This window comes from Ptychodera flava, chromosome 5 (assembly GCF_041260155.1).
Source record: "Ptychodera flava strain L36383 chromosome 5, AS_Pfla_20210202, whole genome shotgun sequence".
Classification (NCBI taxonomy): domain Eukaryota; kingdom Metazoa; phylum Hemichordata; class Enteropneusta; family Ptychoderidae; genus Ptychodera; species Ptychodera flava.
Genome location: NC_091932.1, coordinates 30,030,526 through 30,053,409, shown reverse-complemented (window position 1 = coordinate 30,053,409; position 22,884 = coordinate 30,030,526). Strand labels below are relative to the sequence as shown.

Sequence of the window (22,884 nt, the reverse complement as noted above, 5' to 3'; positions counted from 1 at the left end):
AAAAAAGAGAAGAGTTCTCTTCGTAATTAAGTAAAATAGTTGAGAATAAATGCTGCCAAAGTGTCTATCGAACAGGGAAAATTAATCTGAAAAGGAAAATTAAACAGGCCAAAAAATTGGGGAGTACAAAATACCAAAAGGAAGACAGTGAAAAAAAACACAGGATGTTTTGGCTCAGCTCTTTGTCAGCAACTTATTTTATAATCATAGTCCACCACTTTCACTTTGCAGTGTGTTTCAACCTTAGTAAGTGTTTTTTTAGCATTTTTGGAAAAAAAAAGTGCATCATACTCTGAAAAAAGAAATTAAAGGTTATAAACTTGAGAAAGATGTTTTGGAGAATAATGTTTCACTCTCAGCCCAAGGTCGTGCATCTTTTCAGTCAGAGGTACAACTTTTAGTAATTTCAAATTAATCAACATGTAATAATTCAAAGACATTAGAGTAAAGGTTGCAGAAGGTCATAGGTGATACTATGAGGGCGCTCTCTCAGCCAAGTGTTCCGATATGATCTTGTACAATGATAAGATTAAAACAACATGAGGGTTTTTTCCTGTTTTGTGTGTTAGTTTGTTGTTTAATTTAAATGATCAGATGGAAAAGACAACATGTTTGTATATTTTTTTAATTTCATTGCAACACCTGCAGGGTTGCTTCATGCCCTCATCTGATATGTAACAGTATATAGCTCAAATAATTACTAAGAGTTCATACAGAATCTCTACAAGATACTCCAATGAGGAAGTTGCATATGCAAGAAATCACTTTCTTTTGTCTATCAGTGATGAAGATTCACCTCAGTCATGACAAATTTTTCTGAGGTGACAGAAAATAGCTCTCGAGATCTGCTAGGTCACTAATTACACAAGACATTTGCAGGTTCTCTTTTAAGAATGACCTTCAAAGTACTTCATTGAGAGTGTTTTTGCTGTCCTCCGTGACAACATGATGAATCTGGAGAGAGTGCAAGTAGAGTTGATGAGACAGCAGGATTAATGGGTTCTCTGAAAATCCGTGAGCAAGTGGCCATCTCGTTCAATGCGTCTCTTTTGCACTCATTGACACAAGCTCTTTCTCTTCTAGACGTTTGAATTTTAAAATAAATTTTGGCAAAGTGGCGCTTTTAATGTGGGCTTGGCATCAACTTCTAAAGACGCAATATAAATCTGTTCTGATTTTTGTGTAGATTTTCCTCAAAACACATCGAACTCCTTGATCACATGTGATATAAATTTATGATGAGAAAATGTAATGAAAACGAAGAATACCCTTTCAAAACGTAAAACAAATTGTTATCATTCACTTAATCTGATTTTAAATTTGTTCTCACAATTCCATGATGTCTGAAAAATGCATCAGTTTTGTGATTTATCTCGAATTAGTTTCCATTTTTATCAGATTTCATGAAAAATTTATGAAGTGATGCATCCGCCATTATTTCTTGTACGAATATTTTCAGATTCTGAGGGAAAAATTCTTACGCATTAAAAAATATATAGCTTGTCTGGTATCTCAAGCAGAGCCCCATTACACATTATACACAAACACACAGCTGACTGTGACATGTTTTTAAGAGAACAGTTTCTCCTTGCCTGTACTGGTACCAGATAAGATAGTGCAGAGAGACTCTGATAAAACTCTGTCACTGAAAACAGTTCACACAGACCGGTGTGGGCATTTGCCTTCCTTTTGAATCATTCCGTTTTTCTCCATGCTCTCACCTTCTCCTTCTCTGTCAAATTACGTCTCTGATGTGTGATAAACAAGGCATGAAAGAAAACTTTATTAGCCGACCGCCTCATTGCGCGATAAGATATACGTAAACCAACGACTGTTGTACATTAACTGATCTTAACAAGGAAAGAAGTTTAGTGAATATGTATGGCAAAAATAGCGGTAGTCTTCAATTCCTTATAGTGCAGTACAGCCTTTCTAACAGATGAAGGTTTACTTGGGCTAATTTTAGACTTGAAGAGCAATTCAAGTACAAGTTAGAATATATCTAATTGTTAATCCAAATTTTGAAAAGTTTTACATGGTGTAACATTGAGTCATCGTGTGAGGTTTAATCTCACGGACCCAAGGGAAATGATTTCCATCATAAATAGAATAGACTTGCTTAAAGTATGTAGTGCACTATTAGGTATTATAAAGATATTAAAGTTCTGACCATCCATATTTTTTGCTTGATATTAACCGAATTTATTTTTTATTTAAAAAAATTCAATTATCAGTATTTTGTTTATGCATCTTTCACAGAAAAAGATATCGACAGACTTTGCTTTTGTTATGCAGTGTTTTACCAAATTTTCAACATGGCAAGCTATTAATTAATCAGAGATTGCTTTCAGAAAAGAGGAAAAAGATTTCTGTCACAAAAGAAAAATACACTACACATCTCCGACAGGAAAATGAAAACATTTCCTAGTCCTACCTTTGAGGGCAGCATTCAAAATGCATATTCAGTGCAATATACATGTACTTGGTGCAAAGTTGTAAATAATGTGTTTTTGTGAAATCACTCATCAGCCACCTTTCCCTTTCAAATAAGAGATTTCTGCTACCCATCTGAACTGATCTTTTAATTATTTTTATCACTTTCAGGGAGTTGTAAAGAAGAATATTGCAAAATGGCTGGTGATGTTCTTGATAGGACTTGCCACTGGCACCATCGCGGCTACAATTGGTATTGCTGTCGAGAAACTTGTAGAACTGAAAGTCTCAGTCATCATACACTGTATCCTTTGATTAGGAGACGTTTTTTTACCACAGCTAACGGTACAGGTAGAACACACCTTGAAAGTGAAAGTCTTAAACTTTTGCTCAAACTTTCCTTGAGGAATCTTTCAACCATTCGCTCTCAAAGTCAAGAATAAAATTGGGGGTCACCATGCAAATTTTGGCACTAGAGAAACAAATAACCCAAGATTTACCAATATTTAAAATTCAAAATGGCCGCCATCCCTGTGTTAACTCTTTGAAGAAAAATAAAATTTTCGAATTTTGAAAACCAAGCCAGTGAAAGTTTTTTACACCAAGAGCTTTAAAATGAACCCCCACAGGTGGTAGATCAGAAAAGAATTATAAAAATTCTAGAGTCCAAATATCTGTCCCTGAGGTGCGTTCTACCTTAATCATGTTATAATATTACCAATTTATGTGTGTACAGAGCAAACAAAATGTCTCTTGAAGAATTATTAATTTTTTCAGTAAATTTGCTCAGTGTATTTCTACACTTTATTTGCCCTTCTTGACATGTGGTTGCGCCAACAGTAAGCAACAAGTTAAAAAGTACATTGCATACTTCGAGCACATCATGTAATTTATGCCAATAGGACAAATCCTGGGCATTGCAATGTATATCTATAGTTGTGTGGGGCCGACCATGAAGCTCAAGTTGATATGCTAAACTATATAACTATACATGTGAAACAATTCTGAAACATCGCAGCATAAGATTGCTGATTTCAAATTCCTACCTCAGTATACCTGTACATGTACGCAAATTGTGAAATATTTTCCTGTGTCAACCATTATCAACAAAATTGACCAATATAAATTTCTAGTGTAGTGCTAAGTACAGGAGTGGAAGTAAATCTGCATGTACATGCAATGTACGGTTGTTGCTGTTATAACTTATTCAGCTCATTATCTTCTTAAATAACTGAAAATATATTTTAAATACTGCTAAATTTTTTATACCAACCATCATTATTACTCATTCTACTTTCCTTGACAAACTTTCCAGACATCAACCAATGTGTTTCCAATAACTGTTTATATATTCCCTTCTTCCTCTGGTTAGCCATGAATCTTGTAGGTACTTTAATCGCTGTCACATTAGTCGTCTATGGATCGGTATGTGTAAAATTAAGAATATTATCCTTTCGTTTTTCTTTTTACTCTCTAGCAATTAAGTCAATGTTCATAGTTTGGTTGGGTTGCAAATTCTAGAGATGAATCTCAAAACTCCCAGGGTGCTAAATTTCATTTCTTACTCTATGGCATCCAGTTTGCTCCACAATGTCTCCTCTGACACTATTTTATATGCACATTTTCATTTATTTCCAAAGACTATTTCTTTGATATAGGCAGGTCAATTCTTCACCGGGTTCTGTGATCATGTTGGAGTTACAATTCTGGTGAAAATCTCCAAAATATTTTCTTCAGCAGCTCCCAGGGTGTTAGATATTATTTTCTTACTTGATGCCAAACAGTTTTCTCCGCAACATCTCCTGACACCATTCATGCACATACTCTAATTTTATTTCCACACATAACTTTCTTAAATATGTGAGGGTCAATTCTACCGCACCTTGTAAGAGGTCTATATGTGCTCGTTTTATCAAATTGAACAGTGCAGTTTACATGTCTGCGGCAATGTGTGATTAATTTGACAGCGGCCTGCACAAATTACTTCAATAAAAACTTGATATTACCCAACCAAGGGTTGTAGGTGCAATTCCGCTCCTGCGTAGTTGGTTTATTTGTGCTTTGAAATTGTTTTGTACTGAGTAAGAAACCAGATAAATTGGGTCGCTGACCCACTTTCCCAGCTTATCATTGGAATGCATAAATCGTTGGCAGTTATTGCGACAACTCGTACGTCTCTGTGACCTTCACAGCCCAAGTACATAACCTGAACATCTTTTCTTAGTTTTTTATAAAGATTGCAAACTGTGTTAAATATATATTGAGGAAGTTTGCAATCATAAATCATACAGAACAAGTTACTGCATTAATTATCAGATCATATGATGAATGTTTTATTATTTTTGATATTCCTTTTAGAGTTTTACATTTCATTCTCTCCACGTTTGAAACTTTTTTCTGTTAGCCTGTGGCAGCGGGTAGCGGCATTCCACAAATAAAGTGTTATCTTAATGGAGTGAAGATTCCAAATGTTGTTGCCATGAAGACCCTGGTATGTAAAGTGGTCGGCGTTACCATGTCGATGGCGGCGGGGCTTGCCGTAGGAAAGGTGAGCCATACACTCTGATGAGCCTCCATCACATGCACAGACATGTGTGACTCGCTGTCAGTATGTTGACATTTTTACTGTAGTTCAATCTCTTCAAGCTAAAAATACCTATGGCTACCGTTATCTTCACATCCCTGTTTCTGGGTTATGTTTACTTTTGCTATCGGCAAATTTATTGTCATAGCAATAGACTTGGAGAGGAGCCATGAACTTCCCATTTGACCACCAAATACATTATGTATACATGTAGTTCTACTCTGCTCCATTATAAGCAAGCACAAGGAATTTAATTTTAACATTTTATTAAGCCAATTGAAGGTTGTTTTGATTTTGCAACCTACAGATAACTAGGTAGCTATAAATTTCAAATATGTTTTTGAATGTTACGAAATACGTATTCCCAGTCTGTTACTCACAAGTTTGCTTGTACTAAATATGGTGTATTGCACAATGTTTTAACAGGGTCTAGTCTGATTTCCATGTTATGTGTTTATCTCATTCAGATCTCAAATAATCAAAAATTTATTTATTTGCTTATTTGTTTGTTGTTTGTTTGTTTTTGTTTAAAGGAAGGGCCCATGATTCACTCTGGTGCAGTGGTTGCCACTGGCATATCACAGGCCAGATCACGAAGATTCAAATCTCTAGATTTCAAGGTATGCCATCCTGCAACGCCTTTTAAATTCTATTTCAAATTTCAAACCAGTTTTAATAACCAATTTAAATTTACAAGTATGCATGCTGATGTATTCTGAAAACTTATTTTAGTGTTAACTTTTATCTTGAGTATTTTTAATATATCATAGAAATAGATGACAGCAGTTTTAATACTGACCATCTATTGGTTCTGCGCCAAGGCAGTCTTACTTGGCAAAAATCAACTTCATCAATTTCGTTTACACCTTGTGTTCTTTTCCTGGAAGACAGTTTTCATGTTAATATATTTCCCTTCTGTGGTCAATAGATTTTCAAGTATTTCCGATGTGACACCGAAAAGCGGGATTTTGTCTCTGCTGGCGCTGCAGCCGGTGTCGCATCTGCATTCGGTGCACCAGTAGGAGGTGTACTATTTACATTAGAAGAAGGTGCTAGCTTTTGGAATCAGAGACTTACATGGAGAATTGTAAGTGCATGACTTTTGTGAGAATTTTCAAATTTTCTCACAAATATCAATGCTAAATTCTTCTTTTTTATAAAAAAATAGCAGATTTTGTGTCACAAAATATTAAGTACAACAGTTTGAGTGACTTCTGCAAGCCAATTACACATTTCTTTAATTTCCAATAATTTTTCTTTCAAAAACAATTAAAATACAATTAAAATTAAAATTGAAAGTTTAAAAAAAAATTAATTTAATTTAATTATATTTTTTAAATTTGACATAAAAATGAAAATTTTATTTTCCATGGATCCGAGCGAATCATTCCTGAATACTTTTTTCACAAATGCAGATTTTTAACAAACTGCCTGGAATTTTGCAATGAAATGAAATGAATGCTGAAAAGGCTAATATGACTGTATCGGCGTAAAAGGAAAAAAAAATTGACAGGCCCTGTGTCTGCTCTGAAAGCAACAGTGATAATCTTTAAGCTCCTCTGTCTATATTTTAATCTTCACATTTTCTCTTTTCTTTCCACAGTTTTTCTGTTCTATGGTATCAACATTCACAGTCAATTGTATACTGAGTGCCGTGAATGGACACGCGGGAGATTTATCAAACCCTGGTCTGATAAGCTTTGGTGAATTTAAAGTAAGTGTTATACTTGTACAGTCAGTCAATTTTCATCACGAAACTAGTTTGCAATTCATGATTTGCCTATCTGTGATGTTAAAAAGTGTGCTTACGGATGCAGATAAACTTTTCCATCTGTGAGTCGCCCAACTGTGATTCAATCCATTCAAAGGTCAAATTTGTGTGTTCTTTCAAACTTGCATGCTTTTCAAGGTCTGCATTTACATCAGAATCTACTTAAACACATAAATATTGCATTTTCTTTCTTTCATTTAATTTATCACAGCGTCCACTTTAACAAAAGATGGAATTATTCATGTGTATGTTGGTAATTTTGTGCCACTGCATTTTAATTAGAATGCTCAGTCTCTTTTATTGAGTCAATCTAAATTTTTCTCATTTATTTAAAAGCCAGTAGAAACATACCTCTGGCAAAAAATCAACATTTTTATCTGTCTTGGCACAAAAAACACAAGAGAATGAAGATGAAAAAAATCATGAGGTAAAAATCGTGTGTGTTAAGAGTTACTACTCTTAAAATCTTTTTTTTTTCGCAGGATTTGAATTACGAATTGTATGAATTATTATATTCATACTAATGGGAGTTATAGGTAAGGTTGGAATTATTTTTGCCAATTGTAGATGATAGCTGCCTGTTGCATCTGTGTTTCAAAATCATTTAACCAATCAGATGAAAGTAAATCCTGCAAAGCATTGTGGGAAAAATAAAAAGCCTGTGAACGTAACGTTTTTAGAGTAAATTACTTTGAAATGACAGAGTCAACTGTGATCATTTCCAAACATTTTTGTGATTAAAATTTCATTATCAATCTATCTTTTCATTTGATAGTTGATCATTTCTGAAATATTAGCATTATCGTGATCATATATTACATGGTATATGGTATAAAATTTCATTACTTTGTAAAATTAACATTTAATGTAAAATTAACTAAATGTATATCATCCTTTTTACAAATGTCCGTTCACTAAGGGGAAGCATCAAAACTTTCTTTATAATATAGAAGAATCTAAAATGATATCTTCATTTAGTAATGCATGTACTGAACTATTTAATATATGACTCAGCTATTCACAACAACACTGAATGATCTTCTATTAAGCCAAGGTAATAAAAAGACTTCAACTTGTGCTCAAACTTTCCTCAAGGAATCTTTCAACCATTCTCTTTCAAAATCAAGAATAAAATTGAGGGTCACCGTGCAAAGTTTGGTATTAGAGAAATAAATCACCTGAGAGTTACTGATATTTGAAAATCAAAATGGCCTCAATGGCTGTTTTGACTCTGTGAAGAAATAAAATAAAATTTTCGATTTTTGATCAACTAAGACAGTGACATTCTAAATTTTCTTACTCCAAGAGCTTTAAAATGAGCCCCACAAATGATAGATCAGAAAAGAATTGTAAAGTTTGAGAGTCAAAATATCTGTCCCCAAGGCACATTCTACCTCAACGCAAATTAATGTTTCATGGACACAGAAGCGATAAAATCAGTAGTTTTTCTTCCAAATTTTGAAGACATTGTGCAGCTTCTAAACATGCCTGCATTTTCATTGAATTTTTCAAGACATTGTGAATTTGTTGCCTACCTATTTTTTATCATTGCTGTAGCCAATCAGCCAATCCATTAACACCAACAATCATGTTTATATCTTTCTTACTAAAGGTGGCTTAACAGGAGCTTTGTTTAATTTTGTCAATCACAAAATAACTGTCATTAGAATGAGGTGAGCAAATAATGTTAACTATCATCATTATAATGCTTTGAAAATTACGCACACTAGTATTTAACTTTCACATCGCAGGCTTTTTACTACTTTGAATTGTTACTGACAGTAATGTGTCAAGTTCCACTTAGTTAACCCTTTGAGCGCCAAAGTCAATTTTTGTCACCTTTACAGAATATACCTCAGTCAAATTTTTGCAGATTTTTGCCAAAATTTTGATAATGAACTGTAGCCTAGGAAATGTGATTTCCATATGGTCCAAAATTATCAAAAAAATTACAGAAAAATTCATAAAATTTGGTAAAATGTTGCACTAAAATTTTGGTGGGAAAAATTACAGTGCTCACAGGGTTAATATTACTGCGTGGTATACGGTATTGGAGTAACATATGTGTATCAGTATTCAATGTCTGGCAGTGTACAGGACCATTTTACTCTGAAAACCTTTGTCAGCATCATTGTATCTGTGCATTGTGGTAAAGAAGGAAAGAAGAAAGAGCAATGCACAATATCAACACTGAGGGCGCATTTTCCTTGTGAACATACTGTTTTTCTTAAAGAACTCCCCATAGCTCAGTTAATGAATGTGACCTTGAGGATTATGTCAAATCATTTCACAATGTTAGCCAAATAATTTTCAGTATCACCATGAGGCTTAAAACTGAAATATTTGTACTTTTCTAAAGTCTAAGTTTATATTGTTTGCATATAAGAAACAAACTAATATATATTGTACAATCACTGAAGTCGAAATATGTAACATATTGACTTTCTGTTTAGAGAAGAAAATACCTCAAAAAAATTATTTAATTTTCTTGCAAATATTTCAATCATAAATTTAGTTTTCAATCACAAATTTTTCTACACCTATAAGTATCGAGAATTTGGCATCTAGCTGACTGATTTACATCACACATACATGTATATCCACCGACAGTGGGTATACTTCTTAAGAATGCTATACATATGTAAGCAGGCTAAATTGCCTGACTGGCATGGGAGAATTGGGTTTCCTTGTCAGAAATTTAGTTATATGTATTCAGTATAATTTCATGGCAAACAAACACTATAATCTTATTTCAGTATGCTCTGAGGGAATTAACTCCTGCATATTGTGTTTAATCTCTTCAATATACTTCCCATCATGAATACATACATCACTTTCATCTCATTCTAGACTTGTGTATTTAATGATCTGTTCCATGTTCGAGCAAAACTGCACAGCATACCGTACATATGCAATCCATACTCCCATGTGTGTGTGTGTGTGTGTGTGTGTGTGTGTGTGTGTGTGTGTATATATATATATATATATATATATATATATATATATATATATATGCACACATAATGCATTCTTCTATATTCAGTGAGAAACAAAAATGGGAGCCAATGGTTAGTTAATTCTCATAACAAAGAGATAAATTGCTGAGATAGCATCCTTGACAAATATTATTTGATGTGTGATGAAAATTGCTTTGTGTGTGATGAAAATTCTTTAAAATTTACATTTTTGCAAAGAGTATTTACCAAAAACTAATCTTTGTGCATCTCTGCATGGTAGCTTTCCAGTGAAAATATGTGTATGTCGTTGTATTTCTGGGTATTTTTTCTCCTTCACAGATATGTAAATCGTAATCTATTGAAGATGCTTGAAGCCATCATTATCTGCACCATCACAACTATCATTGCCTACCTACTCATGTATTTCACTGAAGACTGTCAACCAAGGAGTATTTTCAATGGCACTGACCATGGCCACCATGCTGAGAAGTTCCAAGTTCAGGTATTTGACCTTGATTTGAGTCAACATCCCTCTGTTACAGTAACTTTTTATAATATTTTCAACATTTTAATTTTGTCTGTCTTGTAAAACGTACTCACAGATCTGACTGCATATTCTATAGCATAATTAAATAATGTTTGTATTGAAATTAGGAATTCTAATATTAAATTTTTTAGGTTTCTCATCTTAGTCTTTACATAATCTGTCTTCAAATTTCATCATCCTGATCATTCCATTTTTTTTCTTCAGCTTCTTTGTCAAGATGGCTATGTAGACTCCATGGCATCACTCTTGTTTGAAACTCCAGAGGGCAGTGTTCGAAGGCTATTCCATGATACAGCCAGTGAGTTGCAAGATTACACATGTAGTCACTTTCACCTTGATTGCTCTCCCATGTGTCTGCACAAATTTTTGGATAACCCGTTTTGTTTCTATAGCAAATTTGAAGCGTAGGCTGTAAAATCAGCTTCAGTTAAAAGTGTACCGCCCCCCACAAGATAGGATTATAGAAAATGACCCCCCCCCCCCCGACAGTTTTCTATAAAGTGACCCTTCCCCTAATTCCTGCCCTCCTATAATTACTGAAGGCTCCCTTAATGAGACACAATCTTCTGCAGAAATTTAATATCGAAGAAATCAGAACACGGACAGACATATATATAGATTAAAAATATGCAAATGTTTTAAAAGGGATCATAATGATAGTTACCTGTTGATGATTTAATTAATTGAAAAAGATAATTGTCTCAAGTAGTTTTGCCAAATACCTGCATAAATTATTTACAAATCAGGAAAGGGGCTCAGTACCGTGAAGTGAGAAATACTTGTGATTTCATTGCCAGAGAAATGAAAGATTGTGAACAGATATTCAACAGTTGCTTTGTATTTTTAAATATTTTATTTTATGTATCAACAGAAGCCTACCACGCTGCTTCCCTAGCTTTGTTTTGTGTGCTGTACTTTATGTTGGCGTGTTGGACTTACGGCATCAATGTACCCAGTGGAATATTCATTCCCTCCTTGCTAACTGGTGCTGCCTGGGGTAGAATGGTGGGAATGCTAGTGGATCATTCCATTCCTGGTAGGGTGAGTACATTAGGTTTCTGTATTAATGCTCGATTCAATTTCTGGTAGCGTGAGCTGCCCGATTAATAATGGGCTATACCATTCTTGTAGGTGTAGTAGTCAGCATTCCTTCTCGCCATGCACAATCATCAGAATTATACTTCAATTTTTCTGGGTCGTACCATTTGTTGGAATATGGGGGTGGAAGCTGGTGTTTCAAATATTTATGAGAGACATTTCCCTTCTATGTCTACAGTAACTGGTAGGTATTGATCAATATAATTGTTTGATATAAAAATAATCGCAATCATACCAATCATAATCCAATGACAGTAGGTCGGAATTCGCAAGACAATAGTTGTAAACATAGACACAAACAGCACAGAACAGACAGTAAATAGACGGTACACAAACAAAGTCATATTCATGAAAGAAAGATATATGGACCTCTGGCCAGAAGACCAAGAAGTGATGTCAGGTGTTTCAAAAATAGTAAGCGCATCCTGCCCCACATGTGGCACCCGCCATATATCAATCTGTAAGTCAGATAGATAGTGGTCACTAACTAAGGCCCCATGTCACCGATGCCATCAGTGATCATTTGTCGAAGAGAGATATTGTATTTATCTACCAGCTTGCGATACCTGCCAAAAAAGCGTTTGAATGTAGAGACAAGTCTTGCTCTGGTGTAACCTTGATTTAATAGTTTGTTAGAGAGATGGCCATGTCTCTCTACAAAATCACCATATGAACTGCATGCTCTTGCATATCGAATAAGCTGGAAAATGTATACCCCATAAGCAGGTGAGAGTGGAATATTACTTATGAGGTGTGGAAAATTGATGATACTAAAGTGAAAATCATCTCTCTTGTCATATAACCTAGTAGAAAGGTGACTATTAGAGTCAAATTCAAGTAAAATGTCCAGATATGAAACAGAAAAGGCCGTTTCTGTAGTTTCTTTAATCTCCAATTCTGGAGGATAAATCCGAGCCATAGCGAGATATTTACTGAATTCAGAGTTATTCATAGAAATAACATCGTCTATGTATCTATATGTTAGATTGAAAGTTCGAGCTACAGAGACCTTTTTCTGTTTAATTAAGTTCTGGATAAATTCTGCCTCATATGAGAACAGAAATAAGTCTGCAAGCAAGGGAGCACAGTTAGTGCCCATAGGAATTCCTATACACTGTTGGAAAATGTGCCCTCCAAATTCTACAAATATGTTGTCATGAGGAAATCAAGCATACTGATAATGTCTTTCTCGGTATAAAACACTTTAGCGTTAGTTGTATTTTTAACAAAATATGTAGAATTATACCCTAATACTACATATTTGTAACGGCGTGAACCGTTTTTGTAGAAAAATGCTTGGTTGATGTTGTTTTTCAAGCGTTCTTTCAATTTATTATGTGGTATTGTGGTATACAATGTGGAAAAATCGAAAGTTTTAATAGATGTTATTTTTGAAACAGATCTTGATTTCAAATTTTCCAAGAGTTCCTTCGAATTTTTTAATATCCACATTTGATTTATACCACTCCGAGAAAAGACAACATCACAGTATGCTTGAAGTCCCCGTTTAACAGTACAAAGAACAGAAGTCAGTATCTTCGATAACTCTGTTGTTGAACATTTTGAAGATCCTGTGATAAACCTAGCTTTGTAAGGTGTTTTGTGGAGCTTTGGTATCCAGTATAAGCTAGGCAACTTATTATGGTCATCCTTTGTTGTAATATTAAAATTATCCGACTTATGGTTTGCCAAAATTCAGATTTGCTGAACATTGATTGTCTGTAAGTGGAGTTGGTGGAGGTCTTGAACTAAACTTAAACTAAACTTAAAGTGTAAAATATATTTTTATTTTGCTGACGTGGTGGATTTATTTTTTATCTTCTTCAGAGTTTCAATATAGGTAAATACGCCCTGATAGGGGCGGCAGCTCAACTTGGCGGGATCTTACGCATGACTATCAGTCTCACAGTCATTCTTATAGAAGCCACAGGCGATATGACGTTTGGTCTTCCAGTAATGTTAGTACTTATGACAGCCCAGTGGACGGGCAATCTATTCAATTTAGTAAGTAGCAATTTCTATCTCATCCTGACTTAATTGGTACGGTTTACCTGGGACAGTTTGAACTACATGGCATATGAACTGTACACACCTGTATAGTTTTCCCTTCAATGTGGGGTCAAAAAGTCTACATTTTGCCCCAAATACTGACATCAAATTCTGAAGTTTCCATGTAATAGCTGAATTTATGCCTGAGGCAAAAACAGTGTCTACATTTATCAACATCTCCTCGGTCAAGAGTCTCGGAGGCCTAAAAGTAGTAATTGTACATGTCTCTCCCAAATAATTTTCATACTGAATTTTTGGATTTGCAAATGAAAGTCATGTTGAACTTCCATTATAGACAAAATTCCATACAAAAAAAACAGTTTTCTTCACAGAATGGGACACGAAAATATTTTCAACACCATGGAATCCTATAATGGCAGCGCCTGTGACGTTCTATACATAAGAGGTGTCGACACTGCTTATGGCAGTGTCTATTGAACATGAAAAATTAAAGTTGATCGCTTGCAAGTATACTGGGAAAAAAAATTTCATTCATAAGAAAATTACTTATTTTATGTTGGCTTTTCTTATTTTTCCCAAGGGTCTGTATGACATACATATTAATGTAAATGGGGTGCCATATTTAGGATGGGAAGCCCCGCCAATGTCTGCAAGAATATTTGCTAAGTGAGTAACCCATAACATGTATCTGTTTAGCATGCATGCAGTGTGAAATATAACCAACAGTTTTGCTTATTTAATATTTAAGTCACAAGTGCAAGGTCAGATTGGCATCAAGCAACAGAAATTATCACTTATAATAACTCAAATACCATATACATGTATACCTTGATCGGTGTACCTTAAATTTTTCTTTTGTTTTTTTGCTCATCTTAGTAAATTAAACCCTTTCACCTGCGTGGTTTGAACCAATCCCATTGTTTTCTATAGTTATATTGGACCTCTAGATTGGGAAATGGGTTGAAAGGGTTAAGATGAGAGGTCGCATATCTGTCCCCAAGGTGCATTCTACCCTAATTATTCATAAGTATCACATTATTACATTACTTTATTTCAAGCAGCATACCATTGCATGTCCATATGCATTTCAGAATTATAAAGTGTACAAATAATATACACTATTTATACTTTACAAGGTGAAAGTGTGATTACTGTGTAACTAGATTGTTGCACCCTGCGTAATTTGTTTGACTGGGTAGATATTAAAAGGTTTCCTATATGCTATTTCTTAATGCTTCTTTTTTCTCAGAGAAGTAATGTCAACACCTGTTCTGTCCCTGAAGACAGTTGAGAAAGTTGGCGATGTCGTTGACCTCCTCACTCGAGAGATCCACAATGGTTTTCCTGTGGTTGATGCCTATGATGCAGATGAACAGGTGATGCTAAAATGACTTCAGAGTGTATTTTTATCATCACAAATATGTGTTTCTTTTCATTGATGAGCGACCTTAGAATGTTGTATTTTCTATTACCAGGCCAATGTCTGTGTGAACATGAACATTTCACAGCCATGGTAGCACAGATACTTTGGTATACTAGTGTCCTTACTTTGTTTTGCAAACTGAAATAACCAGCAAAGCTTGCACAAATGTTAAATTAAACTTTCTTAATCAGCTTGATGATATTTTTTTATGCTGTACAAAACCTTTATGATCTCACAAAAGAAAACTGACTTCTAGATATCAGCTAATAAGCAAACAGAAAACAATGATGGAATCTCACAAGGCTTATAGGACGCACCTCAGCTTTGTCAGAATTCAAATTCATACGACTAGTAGACTCCCTATGCTAATGTCTATTAATATTGCCTGGAATGCTTGTGCAGTACACTCAGTGTCACCGATTGTGGAAGAGCGTATGTCAAGAAACCCTTATACATGTACAGTGGATTATAAAGACATCAGTCATTGAGTCACAACACTGCGTACAACAAACTTTTAAGTCAAAGTATTCCAGATCTGTATCTTTCAAAACTGTGGTTTCTAATTTCAAAAAATTGCTTTCTTTTATCAGATCAAGGGGGAGACATTTGGGCGGCTAAGGGGGCTTATATTGCGGGGACAGTTAGCAGTGTTACTTCGACAGAAGGTAGGTGTATAAATGGTGATGACATGACTATACATGCCAATAACAACTGAAAATGTATCTGCAAAACTGCAGAAAAATACTGTAATGTGGCAGTTCTCACAGATCACTTGAATTTTTTTTTGAGTCAACCCGTACCTACATGTGTAATAGAGAATATTTTATAGAACCAAATAAAATCAAATTCAGTTCAGTTTGACTGACTTTTTGTTCACATCATTTTAGCACTCATATTCATGATTTAAGACTATATGGCTGTGACCCTAGTATCTGTATCAAAAGATTTGACAGCTTCAATTGAGCCATGAACACACTACAACAATATTGGAGATTTTTATATTGAGGAAGCTGGGATCTAATTTCCTTTGGGCCATGTAGGTTTAATAATCTCTCTTTTCATATCTTGTTGTTTGCATTAGGTTTTTATAGATGTACCAGATATGGAAAACATTCCACCAGAAAAAATTGAAGAACTATCTCAAAAAGTATCATTAACAGATTTCCGGGATGCATACCCAAGGTACCCCCATGTGGAGGTATGTCAACTCTCTCCAATGTTTGATTGTATAATATTGTTATATTTCAGGAATGCATTAGTTATAACAGATGTTCAACATATGATACATGCATCAGTATAGTTGCCCAAAAATAACAGAAAAAATTTGATTTTCAAATGTGTGGATCGGCAGTGAATTTTGTTTTGTTTGCTGTCTACAAAGAATAGGAAAATGTTTGCTGCAGTTTTATATTGTTAATTGTGAGTAAGAGACATTGAAAAATTGAGATGCGAATGATAATTTCATTATGCGTGACAGTTGTGCTGTCATTGTTCCTTCTGTATATCAATACAAAATCTCTCCCGCATTTACGTCAAGAGTCCGACGTCATGTCACAATTTTGTCACTGGCTGTGCTGTGCCCATTGTTTTCATTTTATCAATGATGTCATCCATCTTGTAGCAAAGTTTAATTTAGCAAAACAAATGTTCACTTTTACCAGTATTGTGTCTGTCGTTTTACCACAACGTTTAAATGAGTATAAATACTATGTATATTCACATTTTGTTTGTTTCAACACCATTTTTGTGTTTCCTCCGATAAAAGGGTGTAATTTCTATGTGTGGTGCCGTGCAAGTGTCCTATAGATATCAAGTGTAATTTGTCTCATTTTTGTGACTGTTGTCTCCTATCCACTGGTGTGATGCCGTGCTTTAACATACTTCAAATCCCATTTTACTTCCGAGTGGATGTTGCGCTTATCTCTCTTCCTCATCCCCCAAAAAATTCTCCTCCTGCACACACTGCTCCTGCTATATCATCTGCGAAAATACCGTATAAGGCTAAAAAAATAAAAATAAATGTTTCTGGTCAGCGCGTGCGTCACTTGAACAACAGCGCGTAACCCTTTTTTTTCTGTCTGTGGCCGGCGGCCGTGGCTGACACCAAACCAAAATGGCTGAAGAGAAAATGAAAATTCTTTGGGGAGGGGGCATGATCAGTGACTGCATGAACAATATATATGTGACTATATGATAAAACTATAAAACTGACCCTCCTCCCTCCCTTGAGGCAAAAAAAAATAAAAATAAAAAAATGCGCGTCACCGCACCATTTTTTAAAGAAAGACCTGACCAAAAACATTTCTTTTCTTTTTTTTGGCCTAGCATTGTGTTTTTTCTGATCGCGACAGCCGTCATCGAGTGAACATTTTTTATCTGTGTTTTCTCGATGCTCTTTTTTGTGCCTTCCAGTGTGGATGCCCTTACGAATCAGCTTATGAAGAATGGTGCGATTCATTGCAAGTTAGTAACTTGCATGCTCCCTCCCTCTTTCTGTTCTTTCCCGCGAAAAAAGAACGGCCTCTGCTTCCGTGTGAATTATCAGTTTTCATGATCTTTGTGAAAAGTATTTCATAAATAAATTCCTTTCTTTATTTTACATGTTACATAATTTATATTTTGATGAAAAACTCTCACAAGATTGTTGCAAAATTGGTTATCTTAAGTTTTAATTTCTTTCCTTGAGTGAATGAAAATGTTGCTATCAAAATATTTCATATAATTAATATTACTGTTATTTTCTCCAATTTGGATGTAACTCCTAAAAAAAGTTTGCACAAAGTAGAGACTTAGTTTCCTTTACCCTTGTTTTGTTGCATGCAAGCTTAGACGTGAAGTTTACCTGTGTCATACAGATGAGAAATTAGTTTCTTGGACTAGTTTGCATCCTTTTCTGCATGCCTACGCGAAGCTTAAGCTCCTACTAAAACAATAAGTTACACGAATCCTGCTTCTCACAACCTCAGTCGGCTGCTCTGTGCAGATGTGATAACTAACCTTTGAATTTGTGACCAAATGATAGCTTATGGATGATTCCTCTTCCTTCAAAATAAAAAAATCCCAGTCATATCAGTTTGTGATGAAATCTGTCAAGTGTTATACCAATTGAATTTCATGTGAATTGTGCCTGTTTAGGTCTGTCAGTGTATGATATATATATGTCGTCAACAACAACAACATATAGTATGGTAATATTGGATATTCAAAGAATGCAGGTTGCTGTAGTTTTAAATTCAGTTTGATATTTTCAAAACAGTGACTGTATTCAGATTTGGTGAAATGATAGCTCAATTTGCATATTTTTACTTCCAAAGATTTTGTAATTTTGGTCAACAACTCAAATAAACCTTTTAACAGTATTTACATTTTGACTTGTAGGGATTTGGCTGGGTTTTTTTAAATTGTTGATCTGTATACTTTGCACAGATTTAGTCTGTCAAATTTCTTTTACAGTATAACAATAGCATTATCATTAATTTTTTGTAACAAATCACAATAAAGAATTGCCGGTCATTCTCAGGTCAGGTAATTCAAATAAGTACATGTATTTCTGTCAATTTTTCCTGACAAAAACTTAAAACAAGGCAATGTCTTGTGTTACTGAGTCCTATAAAGTATTCTTTTGGTTCTGCCAAACAAATCATACAGTTTCCAAGTCTTTCTGTAAATAAGTACCAATTAATGATGTCCGTTTATTTGTTCATGTGCTGTTTGCTAACATAAGAAAGTAAATGTATAATTACAGATCTGAAATGCATTGTATAGTTTTAGCTCAGTGCACTTGTGTTGGTTAATGTCTCTGTGCTGCAGTAAGTTTGCTTTGATGTAAGCTACAGTATAGACTGAAAGATCTTGTCTCTTGAGGGGGGAGCGTAGAGAGCGCCCTCGAGCGACAGATCTTGCAGTCTAGCTATAGCAGTATTCCTCCTGTCCTTGTACAGTACACCTAATGGGAAGCAAGGTCTGTCACTTGAGGGCGCTATACCCTCCTCAAGCCCATAGTATGTCAGAAAGACAGTAGCAACAGATCTTCCAGTTTGCTTATAGACAGGCAGCCATCAACAAAACCGGTCATCATATGCAAATTACAAATCATTGCTGGCCAATCAGATTTCAGTTTTTACTCTGGGACAACATATACCTGAGAAGTTAGATCAGATATCACGGTCGGAAACTTTAAATGCACTTTGACATCGGAAACTAGTGAACAAGAAAACAATGGTATAAAGAATAAAGATTATCATATGATTTTCAAAATAGAATGGCCACCTAGTGACTTAAAGTGTTAGTTCAAAAAACAAGCGCATGTAAATTTTGACATAAATGATATTTCAGAAGTGTTGATGAATCTATAAATCAATTAACAATTAATTCTATGTTTGAACTGAATCTGTCATATGTACATGTATATACATGGATAATGGGTTCTTTTATTAAAATGTAACCATTATAGTCAGGAACTTTGGGCAGTGAGGTCTACTTGATTCTCCTCAAATACTTCCCACAAATTTGTATAACAAGGTGTTTTGGCACAAATTTGGCAGTTAAGGGTGTGTACATAAATATGTTTTTAAGTTAATTTTATAATAGTAGGTGTTTGCCACAAATTTTGCAGTTAGGATGTGTACACAAATGTTTTTTTAAGTTAACTTAATTAGTATAGTATTGTAGATTGGTGAAGAATGGCTTTTTGATGCTCATAAATATATGTGCTGAATCAGAGTGCATTGATAGACAATATGGATCCAAACACTGCATAGAACTATATTATTGGCTTAGAAGTAGACTGAGCCCAAGTCTGTAGATATAAAAAATGGTGAATGCGGTTTAGAAGAGAAATTCAGACTATTTTTTTCCAGGCTTTGATGTAGTGGAGCTAAATGTATCTCTGGATCCGGAAGAATCTTACTGTCAATCATATGCACAACACAAATGCACTGCAAGATCAGATGCAAACACAGCGCAGTTCTGATCGTACTGCGATCATCTCACTTACCAAAGCATTTCACATAAAAAATATTTAACCTGCTGAAGTGACTTTATTTCACCTAATCACTGACTTGAACCAAGTCTAGCTGAAAAGGCAGCTAGTGAATAATTCTAAGCTTGCATCACACTTTTGTCAGTCCCATAACCTTCGTCCCATGTACTTTTTTAAAAAAGTGTATTTGAAAGTAACTTATAATGAATGAAGTCTTGATACACGTAAGTAGATCTCAATGTATCACTGAGACAACTAAGGGAATGTTAACACTTGCATTGTGTTGTAGCGTATGTGGTGTATAGTCGTGTAGTTGGTACACAACTTGTTGAAGGTGTTCTAGAGAAATTTTAATTAGGATGCTCCATATAAAGATTCATACATGTGTCTTAATATCCATTTTTTCTGTGAACTCTTTCCAGGATATTTCCATCTCAGATGAGGAACGGGAGATGGTGATGGTGCTGACTCCATTCATGAATCCATCCCCTTATTCAGTGTCACAGGTCAGTTGCTTGGCAACTCAGTCAGCTTTTACTGGCAGCCATTTTGTTCACTCACTGAATGCAGACTGTTGTCACTCATTGTGAAAATTTTCCTATTAGGAATTTTGTAAAATTTTTCAAAAATAACTTAATTGGAATATGAAACTTTGAATTAATGTTATTTGACATTAATTTAATTATATTGTTTTTTTAATGAAATATTGAATTCTTGTAGTCAATAACATCCATTTATTGTTTGTCACATATTCTATATTTAATGTAATATATCTCAATACAGATATTTTGAGCATCATCAGCTGTATCATACAATATGCATACAGCAACAAAAATTACAGCACACCACCAAGTTAGTGACCACCATTAACATATTCCATACCTCACTTGGAAAAGTACTTTTTCTATAAATTGTCGAATATTCCCTAAAAACTGGCACATTCAGATTTGATTCAAATGTGATAAAATAATATTTGAATTTTCTCAGGCTATTGAAGTATTTTCAATAACTAAAAATCCTCCCTGAAATATCTCATATTCTAATAGCTAGTATTATATTTTCTAATGGTGACCCACTGATACGACAAGAACTTTTTGAAATCAATAGTAGTAAGTTTTTCAAGTTCCATTATATAACAATATGAGTGTAGTTATTTGTTGTAGTCTTTAATATTTGAAGATACAATGCTACAAAACTATACACACATTTGAGAAAAGTAAGAATTTCTACAGGAATCCATCTTAAATGTCACTTGAAAGAGCTGTCGATTAGATATGGCTGTATGTTGAAATTGTTATATATTTATATATGAACTGTGACTTTTAATATGACTAGATAGAACTTCATAAAAAATGCCATATATCCACTCTTACATTCCAGTGGTCTTCCTTGCCAAGAATATTCCGTTTATTCCGTGCACTTGGTCTCAGCTACCTTCTCATAACAGATGATGACAACAGGGTGAGTCACTTAAAATTGCACATTTCCATGGAAATAAACTTAGGCATTTTCAAGTTATGTTTGGTTCTCCAAGAAAAAATTTCTTTCAGTGAATTTTATTCAAAGTCTATAAAATAGGATTACACACTATTCGGTTTATTGTTTTTCAAAAAATGTGTTTTGATATAATGTTAGTCATTAACTATACTTACTGCTGTTAATTCTTCGAAAAGTATACAGCAAGTACATGTACATTTATCTGTCACAAAATATGATAAATTGTATCAAACCAGTACGCATAAATACAGCAATCTAATTGGTCAAGATGTGGAAATAACAGACCTTATAATATTTGAGATATATAGCGCACTTGGAATGTGTGCAAGCTCTCAGGTTTGGAAAAAAATCCCTTTTAATATTTCACCATAATTGCAATATAAACTTAAATGACAGAATGACAACAAACTTTGCTTAGCAACGGGTATACTTGGTTTTGACCACGCAGTTTACTCAATTTATACTCTCGTCATCGCTTTTGTGTAATTTATTTATGGTCTTCTTCAATGGCTAACGTCACAGTCTGGGAAGGTCAAATCTGATTTGATTATCATTATTTACAGCAACTTAAGGAGTCTGAAACTCAGGGTTATTGAGTAACTGATTGGCTGTAATTCAATAAAAACAAATGTTTCAGCCTACCAATTGGCTGGAAGCTTCTAAGACACTGCACGTGGCCAGCCACTATGCAATGAAAAAATATTACCTAGGGTTGTGTTGTAAACAGCATTAATTATTGTAATGAAATGATAAAATTCACAAAATTCTGTCTTTACTGCTTTTCTACCAGCAAATGTTTTCACAGACTAAAGTCATATTATTTGTAGCTTTCATGTTCATTATCTTCTTTATACAAACTACAACAGGTGAAAGGTATGGTGACAAGGAAGGATCTTGCTCGATATCGGTTGAGTGTGAACTGGAGGGGCCATGTTAGTTTGGAAGAGTTGGACATCCGCAGGAATTGAAAAGATCGTATGACAAGTTGACTGGAATCAGTGTTGGTAACCTAGGTCAAAGAGGCAAAGGGCAAAGGGCAGGGAGTCAGAGGGGAAAGAGTGATCTTAACAGACCGAGTTGCAGAGGAGAGAATGCCAGGATATTGCAAAAGTGAAAGAGTGTCGTCTGCTTTTTGTTGAACTACAGTTGTTAAAGGCAAGAGTATCGTAAAAAGAAAAATCACTTCATACGAGATAAATTTCACCTGAATCAAATCTCTCAGGGGCTTTGGATTATACCATGTGATTGTCACATGATTGTCACATGATTTTGAAATGAGATTTGCCACTGCCCAGACAATGATATTGATACATAAGAAGAGAAAAAATTTGACAATATAGCAGTGGTTATGTCATAATCGGTATTATCACACACAAATCTTAAATGATGAATTTTGTTGCTTTGCAATATCTTTTTCAAATCTATGCAGAGGTTGCAGATTAAATACAATGTGAATTCATCAGCGCTCTGAATTTCTTTAAGCAGAGTGAAAACATTTAACAAGAATGATAATTTTACAGTCAAAATCGTGACAGTTTAGAAATGTAACGAGAGATCACTCAAATTTCCATAATACCTGAAAA

General features: G+C 34.5%; 1 protein-coding gene across 1 annotated transcript in view; it reads left to right on the top strand.

Annotated features, from left to right (window-relative positions):
- LOC139133464 (H(+)/Cl(-) exchange transporter 7-like) overlaps window positions 1-22,396 on the top strand; it is a 127,620-nt gene extending 105,224 nt beyond the window's left edge. The window contains 21 exon segments of the mRNA XM_070700073.1: window positions 2,605-2,737; window positions 3,749-3,858; window positions 4,838-4,981; window positions 5,551-5,637; window positions 5,946-6,104; window positions 6,621-6,731; window positions 7,271-7,295; window positions 7,298-7,324; window positions 8,401-8,461; window positions 10,085-10,247; window positions 10,497-10,590; window positions 11,164-11,333; window positions 13,218-13,394; window positions 13,981-14,066; window positions 14,650-14,776; window positions 15,414-15,488; window positions 15,905-16,021; window positions 17,236-17,286; window positions 20,227-20,310; window positions 21,185-21,265; window positions 22,168-22,396. Of these exon segments, the coding sequence (XP_070556174.1) occupies window positions 2,605-2,737; window positions 3,749-3,858; window positions 4,838-4,981; window positions 5,551-5,637; window positions 5,946-6,104; window positions 6,621-6,731; window positions 7,271-7,295; window positions 7,298-7,324; window positions 8,401-8,461; window positions 10,085-10,247; window positions 10,497-10,590; window positions 11,164-11,333; window positions 13,218-13,394; window positions 13,981-14,066; window positions 14,650-14,776; window positions 15,414-15,488; window positions 15,905-16,021; window positions 17,236-17,286; window positions 20,227-20,310; window positions 21,185-21,265; window positions 22,168-22,269 (2,184 nt within the window). The 3' untranslated portion in view covers window positions 22,270-22,396.
- The last annotated feature ends 488 nt before the right edge of the window (window positions 22,397-22,884 follow it).